Source organism: Phallusia mammillata, chromosome 4 (assembly GCF_965637545.1).
Source record: "Phallusia mammillata chromosome 4, kaPhaMamm4.hap1.1, whole genome shotgun sequence".
Classification (NCBI taxonomy): domain Eukaryota; kingdom Metazoa; phylum Chordata; class Ascidiacea; order Phlebobranchia; family Ascidiidae; genus Phallusia; species Phallusia mammillata.
Window position 1 is genome coordinate 11,382,497 of NC_137255.1, and position 24,942 is coordinate 11,407,438.

At 36.4% G+C, this 24,942-nt stretch overlaps 1 protein-coding gene across 4 annotated transcripts in view; it reads left to right on the forward strand.

Moving 5' to 3' along the window:
* Window positions 1-1,738: 1,738 nt before the first annotated feature.
* Window positions 1,739-24,942, forward strand: part of LOC145222348 (rab3 GTPase-activating protein non-catalytic subunit-like) — a 45,428-nt gene continuing 22,224 nt past the window's right edge. The window contains exons 1-10 of one of the 4 annotated variants that reach the window (XM_080088446.1): window positions 1,739-2,778; window positions 6,759-6,862; window positions 6,988-7,037; window positions 9,472-9,547; window positions 9,632-9,695; window positions 10,025-10,148; window positions 13,151-13,355; window positions 17,162-17,406; window positions 19,783-19,926; window positions 20,109-20,277. In XM_080088446.1, the coding sequence (XP_079944572.1) occupies window positions 2,738-2,778; window positions 6,759-6,862; window positions 6,988-7,037; window positions 9,472-9,547; window positions 9,632-9,695; window positions 10,025-10,148; window positions 13,151-13,355; window positions 17,162-17,406; window positions 19,783-19,926; window positions 20,109-20,277 (1,222 nt within the window). In that variant the 5' untranslated portion in view covers window positions 1,739-2,737. Of the gene's footprint in view, window positions 2,779-6,745; window positions 6,863-6,987; window positions 7,038-9,471; window positions 9,548-9,631; window positions 9,696-10,024; window positions 10,149-11,135; window positions 11,719-13,150; window positions 13,356-17,161; window positions 17,407-19,782; window positions 19,927-20,108; window positions 20,278-24,942 lie in introns of those variants that run through there. The other 3 variants (XM_080088447.1, XM_080088449.1, XM_080088448.1) reach the window with 3 other exon arrangements.

The window sequence follows — 24,942 nt, forward strand, 5'->3', positions numbered from 1 at the left end:
ATCAAGGGGTCGCGTAGAAATTTCTGTTTCAAAATGGGGTCGCAGAGCAAGAAATTTTGAGTAGCCCTGGTCTATACCAGTGGTTCTAAAACTCGGTTTTCGGGGCCGCATGCGGCTCCCAACTACTTATTTTGCGGCTCTCACCAGACCTCAGAAAACCACCAAACATTGCTATTTTAGCTTTCAAAGTCATAATCTTTAGTGATTTTCTTAAGGGTTCGTTTTTTTGCGGCTCCCTGCACACTTAAAAAATACCATTTGGCCCCGACAATAAAAAAGTTTGAGAACCACTGGTCTACTCTATACTATAGACGCGGTTGCGGCTAACTACTAGAAATTTTCTCCGTTGGTACATTAATTTCATAGTATATCTATATTTTTTTCTTAAATTCCTGACTTTTAAGTACATTTTAACATTTCTCCCGGGCGCAGATTTAAACACTAAATTCCCTGACATGTCAGGGAAAATACTGAAGTACGGCAACCCTATGCTAAGTGGACTGAATGTTACGCGATGCCGGACCAAAAGGCTTTGACGACAGCACAAACTCTTGTTTCGAAGTTTTTCTGCCGCTTCGGAATACATCGCTACCTTCATTCACATCAGGACAGAGATTTCGAGTCGAGGTTATTTCAGGAAATATGCAAATGTTTGGCAATAAAAAAGACAAGAAATTCGCCTTATCACCCCCAGTCATCTAACTCTTTTACAAATGCTGTCTTCATACGTAAACTGCAACAGAAATGAGTGGGATGACCACTTACCTTATGTTTTAATTTAATGGCTTACCACTTCTCCGAACATGAATCCTCTAAGTCTAAATTTTCGCCAAACTATTTAATGCTGGGACGAGAAGTTGACCTACCGGTGGATATCATGTATGGTAAACCGCAACAAGCTGAAACTCCTTATGCAACTCAGTATGCGGAAAGCCTTAGGCATCGCCTAAAAACGCTTATACCTCAGTCCGCACACATCTCAGGACGGCAGCTACAAGGCAAAAGCGAAACTATGACAAAAACGCTTTGCCTCATGAGTTTGAAGTAGGACAGTGGGTGTGGTATTACTACCAGCCAATGGGAAGGGAAAAATTGGGCTACGGCTGGCTGGGGCCGTGGCTGGTTCTTGCCAAGATATCACCATTACTGTACCGTATCAAAAGGGAAGAAGACAATTATGGGTGTGTGGTTCATGTTGACCATTTACGACCATTTTCAACACAAACCGCACCAACCAATTGGCTCGAGACGTCCAACGACGCAGATGTGGAGATCGGCAACACAACGGAACATGATAACTTTGATGAGGCAAATCACTTATTGGACAACGCTGAACAATCCCGATTTGGCCGCACGCGTCGCGCACCCAGCTATTTAAACGTGTATGAATGGTGATTTATGTTGTGTTTTATATTATTTTGTGTGTGGATAAAACGTGCTTTTGTGGAGGGGGTAGTGTAACGATAAAATGTTTTATGTTTGTGTTTTCCTTTATATTGGCGCTACCTTTAAGTGTGTAGCCACTCGTGACGGTGGTGAATTCTCTGGTCATTCTAATTTTGGTGTTGGTGAGTGGTGCACGAAAATTGCGGTGTAATAAAATGCAGAAACAATTCTACACCATCAACAAATCATTGATAGACTGGTAGTTGCTCTTTCACAATTACGGTATTTAACTCGACAAAACTCCAGTGCGTGTTATCTGCTTGTGTGCAGCCATGCGGAAAAATCGGGAAATACCCTGTAAGATTGGCACTTGGCAGAGAGCAGGGAAAACTAGAAAGACCTAGGTCCAGGGTTGGTAATTTGGCGAATTTGTCGCCAAAATCCACAAATTTGGCGTTTTTTGAAAGTGGTTGGCACCAAAAATTACTACTGGCGGTTTGGCGGATATTTTTGTAAAATTTGGCGGTTTATAGAACTGGTTGACACCCAACTGATTTCTTGGCGTTTTTGCTTTTTTAATGAACGTTTGGGCATTGGTTGAGTTGAGTTAAGTTTATTTCGCTTGGTGAAAGGTTCTCAAAGGATTATCTTTTTGACCAAACAAAATCTAGGTTGGAATCATTAGCTGCCCTTTTACAATGCAGGTTAAGGTTATCTTTCATTTAAAGACTGCTTACGTCATGAATGCCCCTGCTTAGCCAACCAATACAATAGTAGTCTCTACTCTCTGACTACTAGACATAAGAAAATAAGAACGGAATCCGAATGTTTGTGTCAGGAATGACATACAGCGAGTGTACCATTGAAGTTAAATAGTTTAAATGTTTAATATTGTTATTTAAAAAGTGGAAACCAGCTTACGACAGTGAGGGAAAGTGCACGAAGTGGAAAAACACTTCCAATCTATTGTAAGAATCCAAGTCAAACTAATGCTGTCTGGTAAATTGCATCCCCAATAATGTTGAAGGACTTTACTTTTAACTAATTGTATAATCCCGATCTTGAAACTCTAATGACTACGTTATGAAAAATCAGGACAATGTCAAATTCTGTTAGTTTGTGGCAAAACAGGCCCTGTTCAGTAAATATACAACTGTATAATATACATTCTCCTGCTAGTTTTGTAAAAAAAATGTTTGGCGGAATTTTTGACGTTAAACAATTTTTGTTTTGCGCTTTTTTGGGAGTTTTTGGCACCTTTTAGCAATTTTTATCTGGCAACCCTGCCTAGGTCAGCAGGTCTCGATCCTGTCGGGATTACTTGGCAACCCTACCACCTTGTAGTAACACTATGTCCATTAAAGACAAGCAGCTGGAAACATACAAGACTAGGTCTGATAGAAGATCCTTTTTATGGTGTTGTAACTTCGATTCTGTATAGTGTATGTCAATGTTTTCCAAAAAATGTTGCAGTAAAATTAGTTTATCTGGGAATATCTGCTGTCAACATATTCAATGGTACAGTGGTTCTCAACCTTTTTTATATTGCATTCCTCAGAGACTTTTGAAACAATGTAACCCCTGTGTGGCATACTGTTTTTTTCGGCTGCAACCAATCTTTAAAATCACGGTCATGATCATATTACGCTCAACTTTCATTTTTTTGCAAGCCAAGAAAGGCCAAAAACACCCTGGCAGAAGTCCGTCGTAGCAAGTTGCTTTTACAGATTAAATCATTGCTTTCAAACATTTTTTGCCGCCTACTGCATTTAATGCTGATTCTGTATCTAATTTGATCTGTGCCAAAAATCTAAAACAGTTAAGTACTGCACAAACAATTTCCTTCATTGATTCTTAAATGTAAATGAATTAAGGAGTTGGGACATGTAATTCCCACTCCACAACCTGACGTCAAAGAAGATATTTTTTGTTTGTGATAACGTTAAATCTTAAGTTGGGATAAGTCTTCATGACTTCCTCAAAAGTACTTGGCAAAGCATTTGGAGGTTGAGAGTGGAGACCATAGGTTTTGCTATTGACACACTTTTGCTATTGGCACAGAAAGTTTGATTATTTTTTTTATTCCATTTTTCTGTGTCTTCTTCAATGAAAGGGACGCAATTGACACATACTGTTTTTGTCCGTATTTTTTTCTCTGTCTAATGCTGGTTTGTTATACGGGTGTGGTCAAGAAAAAGTGCTTTTAATCTATTTAAACTGGGACAGATATTCGTTATTAATCCAAAGTTGATCCTCCCAAAGTTCGACCCCGAATGACCCAGCGGTTTACCCACAGGCCCCCAAAATGCGAAATTTTTAAAACATGCAATGTAAGGTTTTCTAAAGAATTTTTTAACTTTTAATAAGATTTACCTATTTTTACCCTTTAAACCCCAAAATATTTGTTTCTGTCTTACGCTGGTTTGTTATACAGTTTGATCAAGAAAGAGTGATTTAAATTGATTCAAATTTACGCACTTGTTAGGTATTTATCGAAATTTGATTTTTTTTAAGTTTGACCGAAACGGCCCTGCAGTTCACCTTTTGTGACAGATGTTTTTGATCCACTTTTTAACTTTTTATTGGATTCACCCCGTAAACCCTGAAATAATCAGTTTAAGTTTTAGGCCCAAAATACAACCCCTATTGTGCTGAAATTTTAAACAATTGTTTGCAGTAGGTTCTCGTTTAGTATTTACAATTTTGCCTTAATCGGCCATAATGGTTACGTTTACAGCCCATAATATGTGTACACTGTAATTCACTGGTTTACGATTAAGGCAGTTTAATGCTGAGTGGGAGGGCTCAGCCTGACGTCGGACAGACATTTTAGACACAGTCATTTTGGTGATTAGAAATTAGCTGTTTTTGCGCAGCAATGCCATGTTGTGTTAATAAGTTATCACACACATTTTCAGTTTTGGCGAAGGTTTCACACCTAAGACAGGATTTTAAGCTCGATGAACGTGCCTCGGTTTCGTATATGTCAAGCAAAACGTTGTTGATCAACATAAAAGTGAAAAAATAAACTTAACTTTTTTGAAAGTCGCAATAAATGGTCTTTAAATTTTTTGGTCAGCTTGGCCGCGGCATGACCACGGGTCAGTAAAGGTCAACTTATAAGTATTACAAACACAGTTAAGAACGATTTTTCGTCATAACGTAGCTTGTTTATTTTTGACAAATTAATTCAAAAATCAGTAGCTAGACAAAACGGTGTTGTTAACACTAAGGACTGCATGGCATCAAAAACAGTGTCAAAGGGTCATTAAATGGCCGATCAGCATCTGTGCCATGAGAGGTTACTACAGATACTCGTTTTGTGAAGTAAAGTGAAAAACAATTTGTTATGTATACCTTTGTAGCAAATGGCTTTTTAATTTATAGTGTCTGTAATACAACTGTTAAAGCTTTCTAGAAGAAGTTGTGTTCAAAAACTGATCTTGGACGTTTGTAACTATATGACAATAATGAATGAAAAAGAATACGGAAAAAAACTTTTTAAAGTTGGGTTAATGCTGTCTTATAATTTGCCCCGAAGAATATAAAAATAGCCGCAACATTTGTTTACTGTAAATCTGCACAAACGCGCATGTGGGGACCAATTCGTTTTTGTTTGCAAAAACAATCATATGTGTAGATGAAATTATGTGTATAGTAAATTGGTAAAAAGGGTATAGAATATACAAAATGGAAGTATATTAGAAAGCCACCTTTTTATTATGGGTCCCCTTCCCTGAAGGGGACACATATTGTTTTTGTCTATATTTTTTTTTTCTTTTTTTTTTTCTTTTTTTCTTTCTAACGCGGATTTGTTCCCACGTTTTGGTCAAGAAAGAATGGTTCAAACTTTTTCATATTTACACACATTATAGATATTGGTCTAAAGATGGTCCATGTGAATTTTGACCCCGTTTGACCCCTCGGTTCACCCACAGCCCCCCAAAACGTAAATTTTTTAACACGGATTTGTTCCCACGTTTTGATCAAGAAAGAAAGGTTCAAACTTTTTCATATTTACACACATTATAGATATTGGTCTAAAGATGGTCCATGTGAATTTTGACCCCCTTTGATCCCTCAGTTCACCCACAGCCCCCCAAAACGTAAAATTTTTAACGCGGATTTGTTCCCACGTTTTGGTCAAGAAAGAATGGTTCAAACTTTTTCAAATTTACATACATTACAGATATTGGTCTAAAGATGGTCCATTTGAATTTTGACCCCCTTTGATCCCTCGGTTCACCCACAGTCCCCCAAAACGTGAAATTTTTTAAAACGGCTATACTTGCTAAAGCAGATGTTTCTGGAGTTACATACGTTTTGATTGGTACATTGCAGCGTATTTTAAACTATTTTGTATTGATACGGTGTTAGTGATATTGTGCTGTAAACGTTAACGCTGCGGGGTCACGGCAGGGACAGGCGATGCGTATGACGTCATGACCGTATTTGCCTGTCGCTCAGCGCACAGCTGACGCAATGGGAGTGATTGACCATAGTGGCGCATAGAAAAACAATGCCTCTGCTTCACGCATGTATGCAGTCGTCACGTGACCATTTTCTCAGTCAGATAGAAGTCTCAACTCTCAAGGGAGTAATTCACTTGTTTACGATTAAGGCGGGTGAATGCAGCAGGAGTGCTCAGCTTGACGTCCAGACGGACGTTTTACGAGACAGTCATGTCGGTGATTAGAAATCAGCTGTTTTTGCGCAGCTATGCTATGTCGTTTTATTAAGTTATCAAGTACATTTTAAGTTTCGGATCAAGGTCAAAGCATGAGAATAAATTGAAAGTATTTTTCCTGTTCCTATTTACTGTTTTTTTGTAATTATATGACAATAATGATGCAAAAACAAAACAGACAAAACTTTTTGGGTTAAGGCCAAAGGTGGTTAAGCTTGTCCTTAAGAATCTAAAAATAACCAGGATGTTTGTTTACCATAAATCCACACAAACGCGCGTGTGGGGACACCATTGTTTTTGCTTGCAAAAACAATCATATGTGTAGATCAATGATGTGTATAGTAAATTGGTAAATATCTAACAGTGATTGTGTCCTATTTTTACTGTTACCAAATTGCATATGCATATGTATGGGGACCCATTAGATTATGCTTGCAGAAACAATTAGGTTATAAAGTGCCAGGAAAAAGATAGGGACCCAATGAAATGTAGGTGCCAAATATATATCTATTATAAATATTCTAAATGGAATATGTGATACATCATTAAATATGATGTAGTATATATAACCCGGCAATATATAGGAAAACCACTATTCTAGTTTTTAGTATATGTTTGTACATTTTGTGCATGTATTGTCAGTTTCTCATGTAGTTTGATATTTTTTACCAGGGTGATTTTGTAGGGGGAGAAATTTATATGCTGAGAAAAGAATGTCTAATTGTGAATTGGTGTTGTGCTGTAAAATTAACAAGTTTGATGAAGTAAAATCCTTTTTGGAATTAGAAGGTTTGTTTCTTTTGAATATATTATTCTGGTATATATATGTATATATATATGTGTGTGTGTGTTTTATTGAAAACATTTACTTCTTACCACTCAGAGTTATTGGCTTAATGCTAGTTTATTTGTAGGTTATGATGCACAAACTGATTGTATGATAAACAATGAAAACAAAAGGAATGTGAGTACTAACAGATCTTTATAATTTGGTTACAATACAGAATAAGTGGTGCCAGGTTATGCCTTTGTCGTCCAATTGGGCTACTTTCTGACATTGAGTTGCATTTTTCTTGAAGAAATGCGGGTTGCGCTTTTTAGGCAGGATTTGTAATTACATTTTCTATCGAGCATTGATGGCAATATCATATCGTAAAAATGCTTTTGACTTACGCAATGCAATGTTCAATTTCCAAACAAAGAACATAAATAAAGCTGGAGATTACTGAATAAGAAAAAAATACAGCATAAAAAGTGGATCAAATAGGGTTAACAGAGTATATTTAAGACTGCCAGTTAAAGCTGGATATTCCCTGTTGCCAGAAACTGCTCAAACACAATTTTAAAAAGCACAAACATTAAATCTAAAAAGGAAAAGTTTGAAAAATCGTGGCTCTTTCTTCAATTGCCTTTGAAATGTGTCGCAGATGTAGACAAATAATCAAACAGGTGAAAGTAACAAAAATCATATTGATTGACACATATTGATTTTACTCGAGTTTGTGTTTTTATGGGTCCCCCAACACATATTGTTTTTGTCCGTATTTTTTTTTTCTTTTTTCTGTCTAACGCTGGTTTAGTAAAGAAAGAGTGCTTCAAATTTATTCAAATTTGGACATATGTTAGTTATTAATCCAAACTTGATTCTCCAGAAGTTTGACCCCGAATTACCCAGCGGTTCACCCACAGGCCCCCGAAACAGAAAAAAAATTAACGCTGGTTTTTATCGCTCGTGTGGTAAAGAAAGAGTTTTTCAAATATATTCAAATTTGGACATATGTTAGTTAATAATCTGAACTTGATTCTCCAGAAGTTTGACCCCGAATGACCCAGCGGTTCACCCCCAGGCCCCCGAAACGTAAATGTGTCTAACGCTCGTTTGGTCAAGAAAGACACTGTAGGCAGAAGTCCCAAGAGAGTAACCTCACTGGTTTACAATAGCAGGAGGGCATAGCTTGACGTCGGACAGACGTTTTACGAGACGTCATTTCAGTGATTAGAAATCAGCTGTTTTGCACAGCAATGCTATTTCGTTTTATTAAGTTATCACTCACATTTTCAGTTTTGGCAAAGGTTTCACACATATGACGTGATTAAAACCTAATAAGCGTGCTTCGGTATCGTATATGTCAAGCAAAACTTTGTTAATCAAAAAAAGATGAAAAAAATAAACTTGACATTTTTGCAAGATAAATGTTTTTTTTAAATGCTCGTTGTCAGGTCGGCCGCCGCATGACCACGGGTTACTTAAGGTCAACTAGTAGGTATTACTAACACAGTTCAAAACTTTCTTTCGTCATAACCTAGCATTTTTTGCAATCAATTTAGGAATCAATACTCAAGGCATGTATAAATTAGGTTAAACGGTGTCGTTGAACACTAAGGACGGAGTGCTATTAAAAACAGTGTCAAAGGGTCAAGCAGTCATTTGGCGTGTGCACCCTGAGAGGTTACTACAGGTCAATGGTACTCGTTTTGCGAAACAAAGTACTGTTACAGCTGTAACACAACGAAACAAAGTACAGCTGTAACACAACGAAACAAAGTACTGTTACAGCTGTAACACAATTTGTGTTGATAACCCCAGTATTTACCCTGCTAGCCCCCCCCTAAAATGTTTTTTTCTCCCCAAAGTTTATCCGACTTGTTTTGCCATCAAATGTTTGATGGATTTGGCCGAAACTAACACAAATGGTAGATATAGTTATGTAGATGTGCATCCCACTTTGTTAGTCTTGATAACCCCAGTATTTACCCCACTAGCTCCCTAAAATGGGTGAGTTTTCAAACAGTGTTGGAATTGGCTGAAATTTGGGTAGCTTGTAGAGTATGCCATTTATAGGTGTTGATTGTTGTGTTCAACCCTGTAGCGCCAACATTTATCCCACTAGCCCCTAAAGTGTAAAACATATTTGTATTTCACTGGGCACCACAAACAAAAGATTTTTGTTGCACAACAGTGCTACAAGGACAACCAGTCATATGTTACTGATGTTTGTAGATTGCTTGGTGGACGCTTTTGCGCCATGGCAGTTAGGGGGTTGTTAACAGCCCTACGACATCAGAAGCATTAACGGTTGTTGCTCAAAACACCGCTTGTAGCCAAAATTTTAAACATTGGCGAATTGGGCTCAAATTTTGCAGTACTACTGATTGAGTTATTGTGGTTTCATATTTTTTTAGTTTGTGTGTCGAACCTCATTAGTTACCCTAGTAGGGTAACCATACTAGCCCTCAAATATTGTTTTTTTTTTAAAGTTTTTTAAACAGTGTCAGAACAAAAAAGTATCACTAAACTGTAGACAGGTTTAAATGCTTTACAAAGAAATGGTTGTGTGATGCTTGAACTGACATTGCACTTTGCAAAAACATTTGATCAAATGTATTACTTTTTACAGAAATGTTGTACATCTGTGGCTTCATTGTTTTCATTTATGTGCTTTGCACAAGGAACCAAAGCTGTTTTTTTACAAGGTTTGCAATTTTGTTTTGCATCGATTTTTTTGTTTCATGTGAGAAATTTTTGTTCATGAGATACAATTTTGTTTTGTGACTAAGGTACACCACAAAATAATCAGGGACATTTTGATGTTTGCTGGAAAGGGAATGTGATTGAAGAAAGGTAAAAAAAAACATTTGTAGTGAACATTATTTTGTACTTTGTATTTTGTATTTTATGTTTACCACACTATTATGTAATTCAGAGTGGGTTTCCTAAAAAATATAAATGCTTTATTGATACACATTTTCACATATTTTCATGTTTTCAAATACAACTTTCTTTTAAAGTCTATTTATTCTATTTGATGAAAAAAACTACATAGTTTCAAAATTTTGTCAGACTTTATTAAGTCATTGTTGGGCATTAATTTGTTCTTAATAAACATGGGGAACAAATATCTGCATAGTGTGGTTATACTGCATAACAAATCTACTACTATTTGTTGGCAGTGACACTGTCACTTCAGTATTATGTCTTCCACTTCTCTCCAAAAAGCAAAGCTCATTTGGTGATCCAGATTGGGTATGCATAATAATTGGTTTTAAATCTGGAAAAATCAACTTTTACACTGAGGTAAATCTGTTACTAACCAAGAATGATATATATTTCTTTAAAAAAACGTTTGGTAATGATTGGAAATATTGAATTTTGGTAATAATTAGGGCGATTTTTAAAAAAAGTCTGTGTCAAAAAAAAAATCAAAAAAATGTGTCAAAATTTTTGAAATAGGTCAAAATTGTTTACAAAGTCCAAACTTTTTACCAAGTCAAAATACAAACTGCATTGTCGTGGTGTTCTCAACTTGTTTCAGGCCATGGACTACAGCCCCAGTAAAAATAATATCGTGGATCATTTTATTATGGGTCCCCTTCCCTGAAGGGGATACATATTGTTTTTGTCTATATTTTTTTTCTTTTTTTCCATCTAACGCGGATTTGTTCCCACGTTTTGGTCAAGAAAGAATGGTTCAAACTTTTTCAAATTTACACACATTACATTATGATATTGGTCTAAAGATGGTCCATGTGAATTTTGACCCAGTTTGACCCCTCAGTTCACCCACAGCCCCCCAAAATGTGAATTTTTTAAAACGGCTATACTTGCTAAAGCAGATGATTCTGGAGTTTCAGACTTTTTTGGTTGGTACATTGCAGCGTATTTTATTTTGTAACTATTTTGTAAAAGTTGTATATATCCATTTTCACCCCTTTACCCCCAAATATTTGTTTGTTTGTTCACATGTTAATGAGGTCAGAAATACGAGACTTAACCTGCTGAAATTTTATACAGCTGTGGATAGGGTGCTCCTTGTTGGCTGTTAAAAAATTCAGTTACTCTTGCAGCCCCAAATATGTTTTTACATGCTGTCTTTTGTCAAATTTGTGTCCACTCACTGCACAGCTGACACAATGGAAGTGATTGATGATAGTGGCGCATGGAAAAATGCCTCTGCTTCACGCATGAACGCAGTCATGACTTGACTATTTTCTCACTGGTTGGAATTAAGATGTTACGATGTTAGTTATATTGCGCTGTAAACGTTAATGTAGGTCAACTTTTTTCGTGTTTCAAAACGCAGCACGATTTGTTACACCTGTGTAACGTGACTTCTCAAACTGAAAGCGTTAATAAAACTGTTTCAGAACAGGTTTTGAACATAAAAAGCCCAGCTAAGCAATCGTATTGTTGGTATGTAGAAACTTAACGGCTCCAGGGAACGCTATGTGTGGATTAAAAATCATAATTCAACAAACAAAGGGCTATTAAGGAAAAAAAATGTTGAAACTTTGTTAAAAGTTTAAGTAGTTGGACTCAACCATTTTCCACTTCATGCAAAAAAGCCCAATTGGGTGCGAAAAGCGAAAACCTGCCCACTGAAAAGCGAATATCTCGGCCTTGCGCATAACTGGGCATGCTATCAGGCAGTCTTTTTGCACTGTGCAATTAAGATATGTTTGTAGATCATTTAAAAACGTTAGTTATGCAATTGTTGTATCCTGCAGTTTTGCGTCTTATGGCGGTTAACAACAGGCCCCTCCTGCCGCGATCGGCGACACATCTTTATCTACCAACACTCGCACCCCAAAGGACAATAATCGCTGACGAAAATGAAACCGTGAAAAATCGACATTTCTTTTATGAAGTAAGGGAAACATGGTAATGCTGCAAACGTTGTCTATAAACACACAACTACAAAGTGAAGACAGTGTTCATAAAAGCCCTATTCGATGTTTGGCTGGACTTAATTTTTGCGCTGTATTACGTATAATGTGTGACGGTTGAAAACAATGATTGTGCCCTATTTTTACTGTTACCAAATCGCATATGCACATGCTTCTTTTATGAAGTAAGGGAAACGTGGTAATGCTGCGACGGTTGTCAATAAACACACAACTACAAAGTGAAGACAATGTTCATTAAAGCCCTATTCGATGTTTGGCTGGATTTAATTTTTGCGCTGTATTACGTATAATGTGTGACGGTTGAAAACAATGATTGTGCCCTATTTTTACTGTTACCAAATCGCATATGCACATGTGTGGGGACCCATTAGATTATGCTTGCAGAAACAATTATGTGATAAAGTGCCAGGAAAAACATAGGGACGCAATGAAATGTAGGTGCCAAATATATATCCATTATAAATATAGTAAATGGTATATGTGATACATCGTTAAATTTGATGTAGTATATATAAACTGGCAATATATAGGAAAACCACTATTCTAGTTTTTAAGCAAGATCGAACTACCATACAAAACTACTATTTGGGCTTGAAACATAATTGTTTAAACCCGATTTTCAAGAAGTGAGATACAATTATTCACAGCTAACATTTTTATACTCTTTCAACATGTAATACACAATTAACTCTAGTTTATTAACAAATTTAGTGGACGTCTTGTGGGCCACCCAAAAAGTCATCATGAACCACTAGTGGTCCATGGACCACCAGTTGAAAACCACTATTGTATAGGTTGCACTGTCAGTGAACTTTTCATTTTACACCTTGTAGCCTATTTTATACTGTTGTAAATGGTCCATTGTCTACTTACTGTGAATCATAAACCACTGAGTGAAATAATTAGGCGTGATGCTCAACACACCTCAAAACGTGTAAAATTTTGGAAGATCCCTAGTCATTTTACGGCAGCTGTAGGTTAGGTGCAGCTCTTGCTTGGGTTTTGCTTTAGATACTTCATGTATCTTTTGTTTAGACAAATGTATTGAACTATTTTTGTTGTGTCTTAGCTGCAGTTTTTTGGCAGTGATTTTTAATTAGCTTATTTGCCTTTTTAGAATAGGCTAGGTCTGTGTTCAGATTTTTGACCTTTTGTTAGACTTTTGCACATTCTTTCGCTTTAGTAGATTAGCATTAGCCTACAGCCATATTTTAACTTTTTGTACAATAATGCATAATTTGACGAGTTCTTCATATGTCAAAATTTTGTCCAAAAAAAGTTTTTTTATGTTAAAATTTGTTGGTCAAGATTTTTTATTTTTTAGGTCAAAAAATAATCGCCCTAGTAATAATATGTATACACATGTATATTTTACCAAACTGATTTTTGCAGAATGGTTTATGTCTCATGTCACATGAGTTTCACCAGACACCTGCTGTTGACATTCAATGCAATACAGATTTGCAATTTCAGTTGGAGAATAGACCAACCTCTGAATCAAGTGAACTAAATATTTTGTATGAAGATGTTATTGTGGTAATAAATGGCCACACATTGTTTCAAGAACTAAGAGTGTGCAGAACCAAACATGCCTTAGGTATGTATTTTTCTGCTTAATGCACTATTGTTTTATTTGTTTTATCCTTGCTACATTTTGCCTGATGTTCGTTAAACGCATGAACATGATAAATTCAGCTTACACACATGGTTTTGTTCATATAAACTTCTTACTGATTTTTAAAAACAACACAACTTTCACTGCACTAATAAGTGTTGCAATGGATTTTAGGTAGCTTTCTGCAATCACAGTAGACTATATTTTGTCTGTTTATTATGGGTCCCCTTCTATGAAGGGGACACATTGATTTTACTCCAATTTTTGTTGTTGTTTTTTCTTTTCTTTTTTTTTCTTCCCAAAGTTTGTCCGACTAGTTTCCATCAAATGTTTGAGGGATTTGGATGAAATTTACACAGATGGTAGATATAGGTATGTAGATGTGCATCCCACTTTGTTTTTGTTGATAACCCCAGTATTGACCTTGCTAGCCCCCTAAAATGGGTATTTTCTGCCTAAAGTTTGTCAGACTCTTTTTTCCACCAAATGTTTAATAAATTTGGATGAAATTTACACAGATGGTAGATATAGGTATGTGGATGTGCATCCCACTTTGTTTTTGTTGATAACCCCAGTATTTACCCCGCTAGCCCCCTAAAATGGGTTATTTTCTGCCTAAAGTTTGTCCGACTCATTTATCCACCAAATGTTTAATAGATTTGGATAAAATTTACACAGATGGTAGATATAGGTATGTAGATGTGCATCCCACTTTGTTTTTGTTGATAACCCCAGTATTTGCCCCGCTAGCCCCCTAAAATAGGTTATTTTCTGCCTAAAGTTTGTCCGACTTGTTTTGCCATCAAATGTTTGATTAATTTGGCTGAAACTTACACAGATAGTAGATATAGTTATGTAGATGTGTATCCCACTTTGTTTGTCCTGATAACCCCAGTATTTACCCTGCTAGCCACCTAAAATGGGTGAGTTTGTAAACAATGTCGGAATTGGCTGAAATTTGGATAGCTTGTAGAGCAGGGGTGCTACTATGAAGCATAAACTACCTCTTCAAATGTAACTGTTGTTGAACATTTTATTCTGATCGACTTTTACCTTACAACTAGCATTATTCAACGCTATTTGTAGCTTAAGCTATAAAGCAGTACATGATATCTTTCAAAAGCAATCATTTGACATAATTAACGCCCACTGTCCCACAGCATTCTACGGTTTTTCAAAGCTACTGTGCTTCTTGTTGACAATTGACATGACCTGTATTTTGAAGATCGTAATGATACGAAACAACAGGATTAGTTACGTAACAATAAGAGTAGGCTTCAGGGAATTTTTTCGTAAACAAAACCAGAACAAAATATAAAGTTATGAATCCAGGTTTTTGTGCAAAAAAAGGAAGCTACTCGCGTACCACCTGAAAAACCTTCGCGTACCTCTGGTGGTACGCTTACCACAGGTTGGGAACCCCTGTTGTAGAGTATGACATTTATAGGTGTCGATTGTTGTGTTCAACCCTGTTTCCCCAACATTTACCCCACAAGCCCCCAAAGCGTAAAACATATTTTACTGGGCACCACAAACAAAAGAATTCTGTGGCGCAATAGTGTTACAAGGGCAACCAGTTTTATGTTACTCGTTGGTGGGTTGCTTGGTGGACGTTTTTGCACCATGGCAGGGTTGTTAATGGCCCTAGCATTAACGGTTGTTTCTCAAAACACCTCTAGTGGTCAAAATTGTAAACATTGGCAGATTGGGCTGAAATTTTGCAGTACTATTGATTGAGTCATTGAGGTTTCATATTTTTTTTAGTTTAGTGTCAAACCCCATTAGTTACCCCACTAGACCCCTAAAATGGGTAAGTTTATAAAACAGTTTTGGCAATTGGCTAAATTTGGGCAGCATGTGGATAGGGATGTTCAAAGTAGATTAACTGGGTATTCTAGGATAATTGTTTCGAATCTAGAATATCGAATCCAATTCTTATATTATTTTTGACTGTGCAATCATTAATCGAAAAGAGACCAGTTTTATACTCAGGGTTGCCATCGACTTGAAAGCAAAAATAAGGACAACCGAAAAACTAAATTTTGATACAAAACAAAACAAACGTTTTTGAACAAATCTTTGCATTTATACGAGCCATGACATATCATATGCAATATATTGGCAGAAATAATCTGTTTCAGCCACTCTTTGTTCGTAGAAAATACTTCGTACATTTCACAACAGCTCAGGTCTAGGTTTACTTTTACTTGTAGCAGGGATTTTGACCAGTAATTGTTGAAAATAAGACAGAAGAAGGACTCAAGTCAAAAATAAGGACATTTCTTAGAAATAAGGACAATGAACTTTTTAAGACATAGCCCTTCAAAATAAGGACGAATCTTAGAAATAAGGATGGTATGGCAACCCTGTTTATACTTAATAAAACATATTCTTCATTTAAAAGGTAAAAAATACCAATCATAACAAAGAAAAACACTTGGAAAAAACTTTTAACAAATGTATTGAAACTAAATGCCCAAAATCCACAAAGTCAGAAAAATTAGCATAAGGTTAAAAAATAATTGTAACAATTTTATTTAGTGGTGTTTATTGCCTTCAGCAGAAGTAACTATGTTGTAAGCATGCTGTGGTAACTTGGTTTGGTGGTAAAGGACTGACATAGGCTTTCTAATGTATAAATATATAATGTTTGTCAACTTAAATCAACTGCAAAATCAGGCAATCTAGCAAACAAAGTTGGGACATAGGTCAATTAATTTTCAAATTCAAATTAACTACCAGCGATTTTGCAATACGAAACGTTAAGTTTGCAGAGTTTACTAACTACATTTTGTATTGGGGTTAAAAATGACGCAAACGTCATATGTTTTGGAATTCCTTCATTTTTTTGTGATATTAACACAATCCCATGCTTCCAATCACTGCTCAACGCCATGACCGTTGAAAGTTTTTTGTTGTCAAAGTCACAAAAACAAATGCCGGTGAGGCGTTGCAAATTGCAACGCATAATCGTAATCATGTGATCAGATGCGTAACGACAAGTACGCCCACCTTTAATTATGCCTCCAATGCATCACCGTCATTATAGCATTGTCATAGCGACTCATGACTCGTGACTTATATCGCTCACAGATTTGATGGCGATGGGACCATGACCAGGCATCGACGTAAAAGCATAACGCATGTGTTCACATTTTTACCAACGACAAGAGCACACATTTATATCGGTTCCAATTACCCGATATAAACGGCAAAAATGGAGTCGAATCTAAGTGGATTCGAATCCAAAGGATTCGATATTCTACTTTGAACATCCCTACATGTGGACTATGGTTATCTCTTGAAATGCACTATTTTTGACTTTACACGTGTGGGGAGTTTCTGCCTGCAGAAACAACTAAGGTTATAAAAGACGATGGCTAATGTGGGACCCAATACAAAATAAGCATAGGAAATATATTTATGTTTTAAAATAGGTTATAGTGTAAATGCAAAGACAAAATGTGCTAAGCCACCCTTATAGTTTTTATCATGTTAAGTTGAGTTTATTTCACTTGGTAAAAGCACAAATAGCGCTACAATGGCACTAAACAATCACCAAGCCGGAAAAAGCTGCACAATGTTAAAACGTTATTGTGTGTAAAATAGTGAATAGCACAAGTGGTGGATAATGACAAAACATGCTACAGCTACACCATACTATGAAGCGTTATGTGATTTGCACAAGACAAAATTACTACACTTAGATTTGCTGTGTTTTCAAACTTGTGTGATAAAGGAGATTTTGGGCAAATGTAGATGATTATTAATTACACTTTATATTTTAGCTTCTGCATACGGTACAACAGCATCTTTTTCTGCTCCACTGACTTTTAGGAAATTGCAATTTATTGGTCAAGAAACAATTTTAAGTTTTTTCAATCGAGGTCTTGTATCATCTTCTCCATTTGACGACCTGCAGAATTTGACAATAAATGGAGGTTACAATGCTGAAGTTTCTTTGACAAACCCACCAGTTCATGAAATTGTTACATCTGGGTTTGGGCCATATGTTGGCTTTTTTTTCTATCCTGTAAGTATCTTTTCATTTAATGAAAGAACATAAAGGTTAGTGTAAGTGTGTGATGATCTTGTAAATGTGCAATCTGGCCCAGTGGTTACCCAGCTAGTGACCAAAGAGTAAAATGTTGTGAACATTTCACATGTTACCAGTCACCAAAACAAAAGTGCTGTAACATATTAGTCTGTGACACATTAGTCCAATATATATAAGGTTATGGGTTGTGGTGAACTGCTAGCATTAGTAAAGTAGGCCAAGATTATTGGCTGGCCATTTCACTTGGTGCAACCACCATTGATTTTTATCTGCAGGAAATGGTCACAGTGAGTTAATGCCTTTAACCCCAATCTTTGTTACTAGAGCTTATTATGGGTCCCCTTCCCTGAAGGGGACACATATTGATTTTCTCAAAATGTTTTCTTTTTCTTTCATTTTTCTTCTCCCCAAAGTTTGTCCCCTAAAATGGGTATTTTTTCCCGAAGTTTGTCCGACTCGCTTTTCCATCAAATGTTTGATGGATTTGGGTGAAATTTACACAGATGGTAGATGTAGTTATGTAGATGTGCATCCCACTTTGTTTTTGTTGATAACCCCAGTATTTACCCCGCTAGCCCCCTAAAATGTTTTTTCCCCTGAAGTTTGTCTAACTCGTTTTGCCATCAAATGCTTGATGGATGTGGCTGAAACTTATACAGATGGTAGATATAGTTATGTAGATGTGCATCCCACTTTGTTTGTCCGGATAACCCTAGTATTTACCCCGATAGCCCCCTAAAAGGGGTGAGTTTGTAAACAATGTCAGAATTGGCTAAAATTTTGATAGCTTGTAAAGTATGCCAATTATCGTTATTGCGCCATTGCAGTTCGGGGGTTGTTATCAGCCCTTTGACGTCAGAAACATTAACGGTTGTTGCTCAAAACACCTCTAGTGGTTGAAATTTTAAACATTGGCAGATTGGACTGAAATTTTGCAGTACTATTGATTGAGTCATTGTGGTTTCCTACTTTTGAGTTTGTGTGTGTTGAACCTCAATTAGTTATCCCACTAGCCCCCTAAAATGAGTTTTTTAATTTAAATAGTTTTTACATATATTTAGATATGCACAGTAGCAATCACCATAGGCGCCGAGTTTTGCAAAAATGGGCGGACTTAAAGTATGACATCATTTCATGTGATGTCACTAATGCGTGCAACCACATGAGCTCAAACCCAAAGCCCAACAAACTTTCCATAGAATGCAATGTTTGTGAAAATCATAAAAAAGAAATTTTTAAATAGTATTTATTTGGAACACTTTGCTGTGTAACGTTTATCATTGGTTTCGCAACGTTTGAAAAATGTTTTGTGCTGTTGTTGTTGCTTTGTATCACCTAAAATAACCATTTATTACAGCACAATCGAATTGTACACAATAAAGGCCAAACATTCACTGACAACAATTGTGCGTTTAACGTCATAAACATGGTGCTATCCAAAAAAGGTTGGAGTTTTTTTGCTGCTTTTTCGCCACACTTGTTTAAAAGCATCGTGATTTTTCTCAGATTTTACGATGTTGCGTGCGATACCGCTAGAAAAAAAACAAAATATCCACGGTGGCCGCCACCGTGCTTTACAAACTCAAGGTGGCGGCGCCACCCCGCCACCGCCTACTCGGCGCCTATGCCAATCACTGTGTTTGTCTTCACAATACCAAACTTACTCATTGTTATCTATTGAAGTGCATTATCTACAACTTTGCATGTGTGGGGACCCATGAGTTTTTGCTTGCAGGTCATAAAAGACGATGGCTAATATGGGACCCAATACAAAATAAGCATAGGAAATATATTTATGTTTTGAAATAGATCATAGTGTATGTGCAAGGGCAATATATGCTAAGCCACCCTTCTAGTTTAATGAAGACATTCAGACTTCGCAGGGGTTACATGATGCAGAGTAAAATCCACGTTTTAATTCTAGCTCTTTCAGTATTGGCCTAATAGTATATATTTGTCTTTGGCCTGTAACTTGTGTTTGTTTAGTCTTTAAATAAATTATTCGTTTTCATTGTTTTGATTCTTGAATAAGGTTGTGGGGGGTAAATAAAAGAGCATGAGTAAGTTGCGGTTGTGACCAATGAACTTATAATAGTCAGTGGAGGACATTTTATACATTTCACTTGATATTAAAATTTAACACTGGCACTGTTTGACTTTAATTAACATTGTGGAAAGACCATCAGCTTTTTGCAGTCCTGACAAAATAACTCTTTGGATTCTTTAAGGAATTAATGTGTACGTTTTCCTTGTTTACAATTCTAGAAAATTGATTGTTATCTATTATTGCCTAGTCAAAAATGCTTTTGTTGTACAACAAATAAATATTATTTATCATTTATTTTTAAACAGGATGAATCAGAGTTTCAGTTATCTCATGTTGCATCAGCAGTTGCCAGTAAACTGAAAACTGCAATTTATTCTGCTGCTAATAGTTGGTGGAATTGGAATCAAAAAGATGTTGATCTCAACAATGATGATCAGAAGCAGCAAATTGTAAGGCCTAGGTTGTTTTTTACCAATTTTTCAATTTATACCATTTTAAATTGTTCAACCCATAACATACTAAATAAAAAAGTTGCATTAAAAGAATGTTAGTTTTGTTCCAAGGCATTAAAAAAGTTAAATTAAGGTTCATTCAGCAATTACAATTTAGTTACAAAATTATCTGTTTTCAGACTAAAGGGCAACCAATGGAGATTGCCCATGGATTACCTGATAGCAGAAGACAGGGACATTCAATATGTTTGGCTCCAGGGTGCAACTGGTTGGCTGCTGTTACTGACAGCTTCGGTCGAATTATACTACTTGATATAACAGATGGTTATATACTAAGAATGTGGAAAGGTGAAACTGTTACAGTTGCTAAGAGAGTTTTTCTTGTTTGTTAAAATTATAGCTCATTCCAATTTGTGAATACCTTGCAGCCCTGAATATATTTTAAAAATTGTGTGCCTTGACTGCCCACTCTCCTATCCTCTGAGGGGCAATAGGAGTAATTGATAGGTTTATGGTTGGAAATGTGCTCTGTATAACTTTTCAATTAAGAAAAGTAACAAACTCACCAAACCATACTGGGATTTCCATATAACCGGAAATTGGTGTTGTTGTGCAGCAAATGACTGAAACAGTGTTAAGAGGTCATTGTCGGCATGGAACTGCCTGAGTTTGATGTGGTTAAGCATGTACCTGTTATGCTACACAGCAAAGAATGTTTTGGTATTCTTTTGCCACAATATGGCTTTCTTGATTTGTCATTGAATGTAGCTGTATTGTAACATACTCAGGACACAAACTATCAGAGAAATTGGGTGTGTTTGCTTTGGGGTTTCATAAAGTTTTTCTCATACAAAAACAGTGCCAGAGCTAAAACATTTGTTTTTGTCCTTATTTTATTGCCCAACGCTGGTTTGTTCCATGTGTTTGGTCAAGAAAGAGTGCTTCAAATGTATTCAAATTTACATACTCGTTAGGTATTTATCGAAATTTGATTTTTTTTAAGTTTGACCCGAACGGCCCTGCAGTTTACCCCCTGGCGCCCAAAACGTTTTTTTTCAAAAAAAAAATGGTCTATTTACTATAGTACCTGATCCAGTAGTTTCCTACTTTATTGCTTGGTGCATTGTGAAGTCTTCTAAAGTATTTTGTAACTTTTAGTTAGATTCACCCATTTTCTAACCCTTAACTCCCAAATATTCGGATGTAAGTTTACCACTCCCTAAGGCCTGAAATAAAGCCCTGATGTGCTGAAAAATTTTATACAATTGTTTGTAGCTGATTTCTCGTTTAGTACTTAAAATTTTAGCTCCATCAGCGAAATCTTAACAACCCTGAAGAAGTGAATGTTTGTTGAACGTTGACTAAACCTTATGCCTATACTATAACATAGTAGTACCAAGGGAGTAATTTACTGGTTTACAACTATGGCAGTTTAATGTAGAGCGGCTGGTCTCAGGGTCTCTGCTGCACGCACAAACAAAGGCTTTTTACTATGCAGTCTTTTCAGTGAGATATCAGTTAAATTTAGTTAGCATGTGCATTTTTAGTTTTAGGGAAAGTTTCACACCTGAAACTTGATTTGAATTCAATAAACGTTACTTCACTTTATGATGTTTCAGGCAGATTAGATGAAAGCCACGATAAATGGTCATTAAACAGTCATTGTCAGCTTGACCGCCACATGACGAGAGGTCACTGAAGGTATACTGTAGTTATGGCAAAGTCCTGTAAGAATGATTTTACGTCACATCGCAACTATATTTTTGGACAAATAACCTAGAGCAGTGATTCTTAACCATGACTCTCAGGGCCACATGCGGCTCCCAACTACTTATTTTGCGGCTCTCACCAGACTTATTACCCTTCCCTGAAGGGGACACATACTGTTTTTGTCTATTTTTTTTTTCTTTTTTTCTGTCTAACGCGGATTTGTTCCCATGTTTTGGTCAAGAAAGAATGGTTCAAACTTTTTCAAATTTACACACGTTATAGATATTGGTCTAAAGATGGTCCATTTGAATTTTGACCTTGTTGGATCCCTGACCCCAAACGACCCAGCGGTTCACCCACAGGCCCTCAAAATGAAAAAAATGAAAAACGGCTGTACTGACCCAGTACATAATCTGAGGGTTTCATGCTTTGTTGGTTGGTGCAATGTAAGCTATTCTAAAGAATTTTGTAACTTTTTATTGGATTTATTGAAACCCCAAAATAATAAGTTTTAGGCCATAAATACAAGCCCTAATGTGCTGAAATGTTAAACACTTGTTTGCAGTAGGTTATTATGGGTCCCCTTCCCTGAAGGGGACACATATTGTTTTTGTCCGTATTATTTTTTCTGTCTAACGCTGGTTTGTAACGCTGGTTTGGTAAAGAAAGAGTGCTTCAAATTTATTCAAATTTGGACACATGTTAGTTATTATGGGTCCCCTTCCCTGAAGGGGACACATATTGTTTTTGTCCGTATTTGTTTTTTCTGTCTAACGCTGGTTTGTGAGACGCGTTTGGTCAAGAAACAGTGCTTCAAATTTATTCAAATTTACAGAGATGTTAGTTAATAATCCAAATTTGATCCTCCTGAAGTTTGACCCCGCTTGACCCAGCGGTTCACCCACAGGCCCCCCGAAACGTAAATTTTTTAACGCTGGTTTTTATCGCTCGTGTGGTTAAGAAAAGTGCTTCAAATTTATTCAAATTTGGACATATGTTAGTTATCAATCTGAATTTGATCCTCTAGAAGTTTGACCCCGAATGACCCAGCGGTTCACCCACAGGCCCCCGAAACGTAAAATTTTTAACGCTGGTTTTTATCGCTCTTGTGGTAAAGAAGGAGTGCTTCAAATTTATTCAAGTTTGGACATATGTTAGTTATCAATCTGAACTTGATCCTTTAGAAGTTTGACCCCGAATGATCCAGAGGTTCACCCACAGGCCCCCGAAACGTAAATGTGTCTAACGCTCGTTTGGTCAAGAAAGACACTGTAGGCAGAAGTCCCAAGAGAGTAACTCACTGGTTTACGATAGCAGAAGGGCTCAGCTTGACGCCGGACAGACGTTTTACGAGACGTCGTTTCGGTGACTAGAAATCAGCTGTATTGCACAGCAATGCTATGTCGTTTTATTAAGTTATTACTCACATTTTTAGTTTTGGCGAAGGTTTTACACCTATGACGTGTTTTAACCTAATAACCTTGCTTCGGTTTTGTATATGTCAAGAAAAACTTTGTTAATCAAAGTAAAGATGATAAAATTAACTTGACTTTTTTGCCAAATAAATGTTGGTTTAAATGCTCGTTGTCAGGTTGGCCGCCGCATCATCACGGGTTACTTAAGGTCAACTGGTCGGTATTACAAACACAGTTCAAAACTTTCTTTCTTCATAACGTAGCGTTTTTTGACAATCAATTTAGGAGTCAATACTCAAGGCATGTATAAATTAGGCTTAACAGTATTGTTGAACACGAAGGATGGCGTGCTATTGAAAACGGTGTCAAAAGGTCAAACAGTCGTTTGGCGTGTGCACCCTAAGAGGTTACTACAGGCAAATGGTATTCGTTTTGCGCAACAAAGTTAAATGAAAAACAATTTGTTATGTATACACTTGTAGCAAAATGCTTTTTAATTTAAAGTGTCTGTAACACAACTGTTAAGGCTTTCTAAAAAAAAATGTGTTCAAAACCCGACCTTGGACGACAATATCTGGGTCAAAGCAAGAGATTAGATTAAAGTATTTGTTACGTTTTTTAATGTTTTTGTAATTACATGACAATAATAGTGCAAAAAGAATACGAACAATTTTTTTTTATTGTTGGGTTAATGCTTTCTAAAAAATTGTCCTTAAGAATCTAAAAATCACCGCAACACTTGTTTACCGTAAATCTGCACAAACACGCGTGTGGGGACCCATTTGTTTAATATCGTATAGAATATATAAAATGGAAGTATATCAGAAAGCCACTCTTCTAGTTAATCCAAACTTGATCCTCCAGAAGTTTGACCCCGAATTACCCAGCGGTTCACCCCCAAGCTCCTGAAACGTAAAATTTTTAACGCTGGTTGTGTGACGCTTGTTTGGTAAAGAAAGAGTGCTTCAAATTTATTCAAATTTGGACACATGTTAGTTATTAATCTAAACTTGATCCTCCAGAAGTTTGACCCTGAATTACCCAACGGTTCACCCACAGGCCCCCGAAACGTAAATGTGTCTAACGCTCGTTTGGTCAAGAAAGACACTGTAGGCAGAAGTCCCAAGAGAGTAACTCACTGGTTTACGATAGAAATGCTTTCTAAAAATTTGTCCTTAAAAATCTAAAAATCACTGCAACGTTTGTTTACCATAAATCCGCACAAACACACGTATGGGGACCCATTCGTTTTTGTTTACAAAAACAGTCATATGTGTAGATCAAATAATGTGTATAGTAAATTGGTAAATATCATATAGAATATATAAAATGTAAGTATATCAGAAAGCCACCATTCTAGTTCGTTTAGTATTTAAAAATTTGCCTTAATCGGCCAAATAGTTACTTTTGCAGCCCATAATGTGTGTACACTGTCAGTCAGATAGAAGTCCCAACTCTCAAGGGAGTAATTCACTTGTTTACGATTAAGGCGGGTGAATGCAACGGGAGTGCTCAGCTTGACGTCTGGACAGACGTTTTACGAGACATTTGTGTTGGTGATTAGATATCAGCTGTTTTTGCGCAGCTATGCTATGTCGTTTTATTAAGTTATCAAGCAGATTTTTAGTTTTGGAAAATTGTGTTTAAAAACTGACCTTGAACGACAATATCAAGGTCAAAGCATGAGATTAAATTGAAAGTATTTTTCCTGTTCTTATTTACTGTTTTTTTGTAATTATATGACAATAATAATGCAAAAAGAATATGGACATAACTTTTAAAGTTGGGTTAAGGCTAAAGTTGGTTTTTTTCCTTAAGAATCTAAAAATAACCAGGATGTTTGTTTACCATAAATCCGCACAAACGCGCGTGTGGGGATCCATTCGTT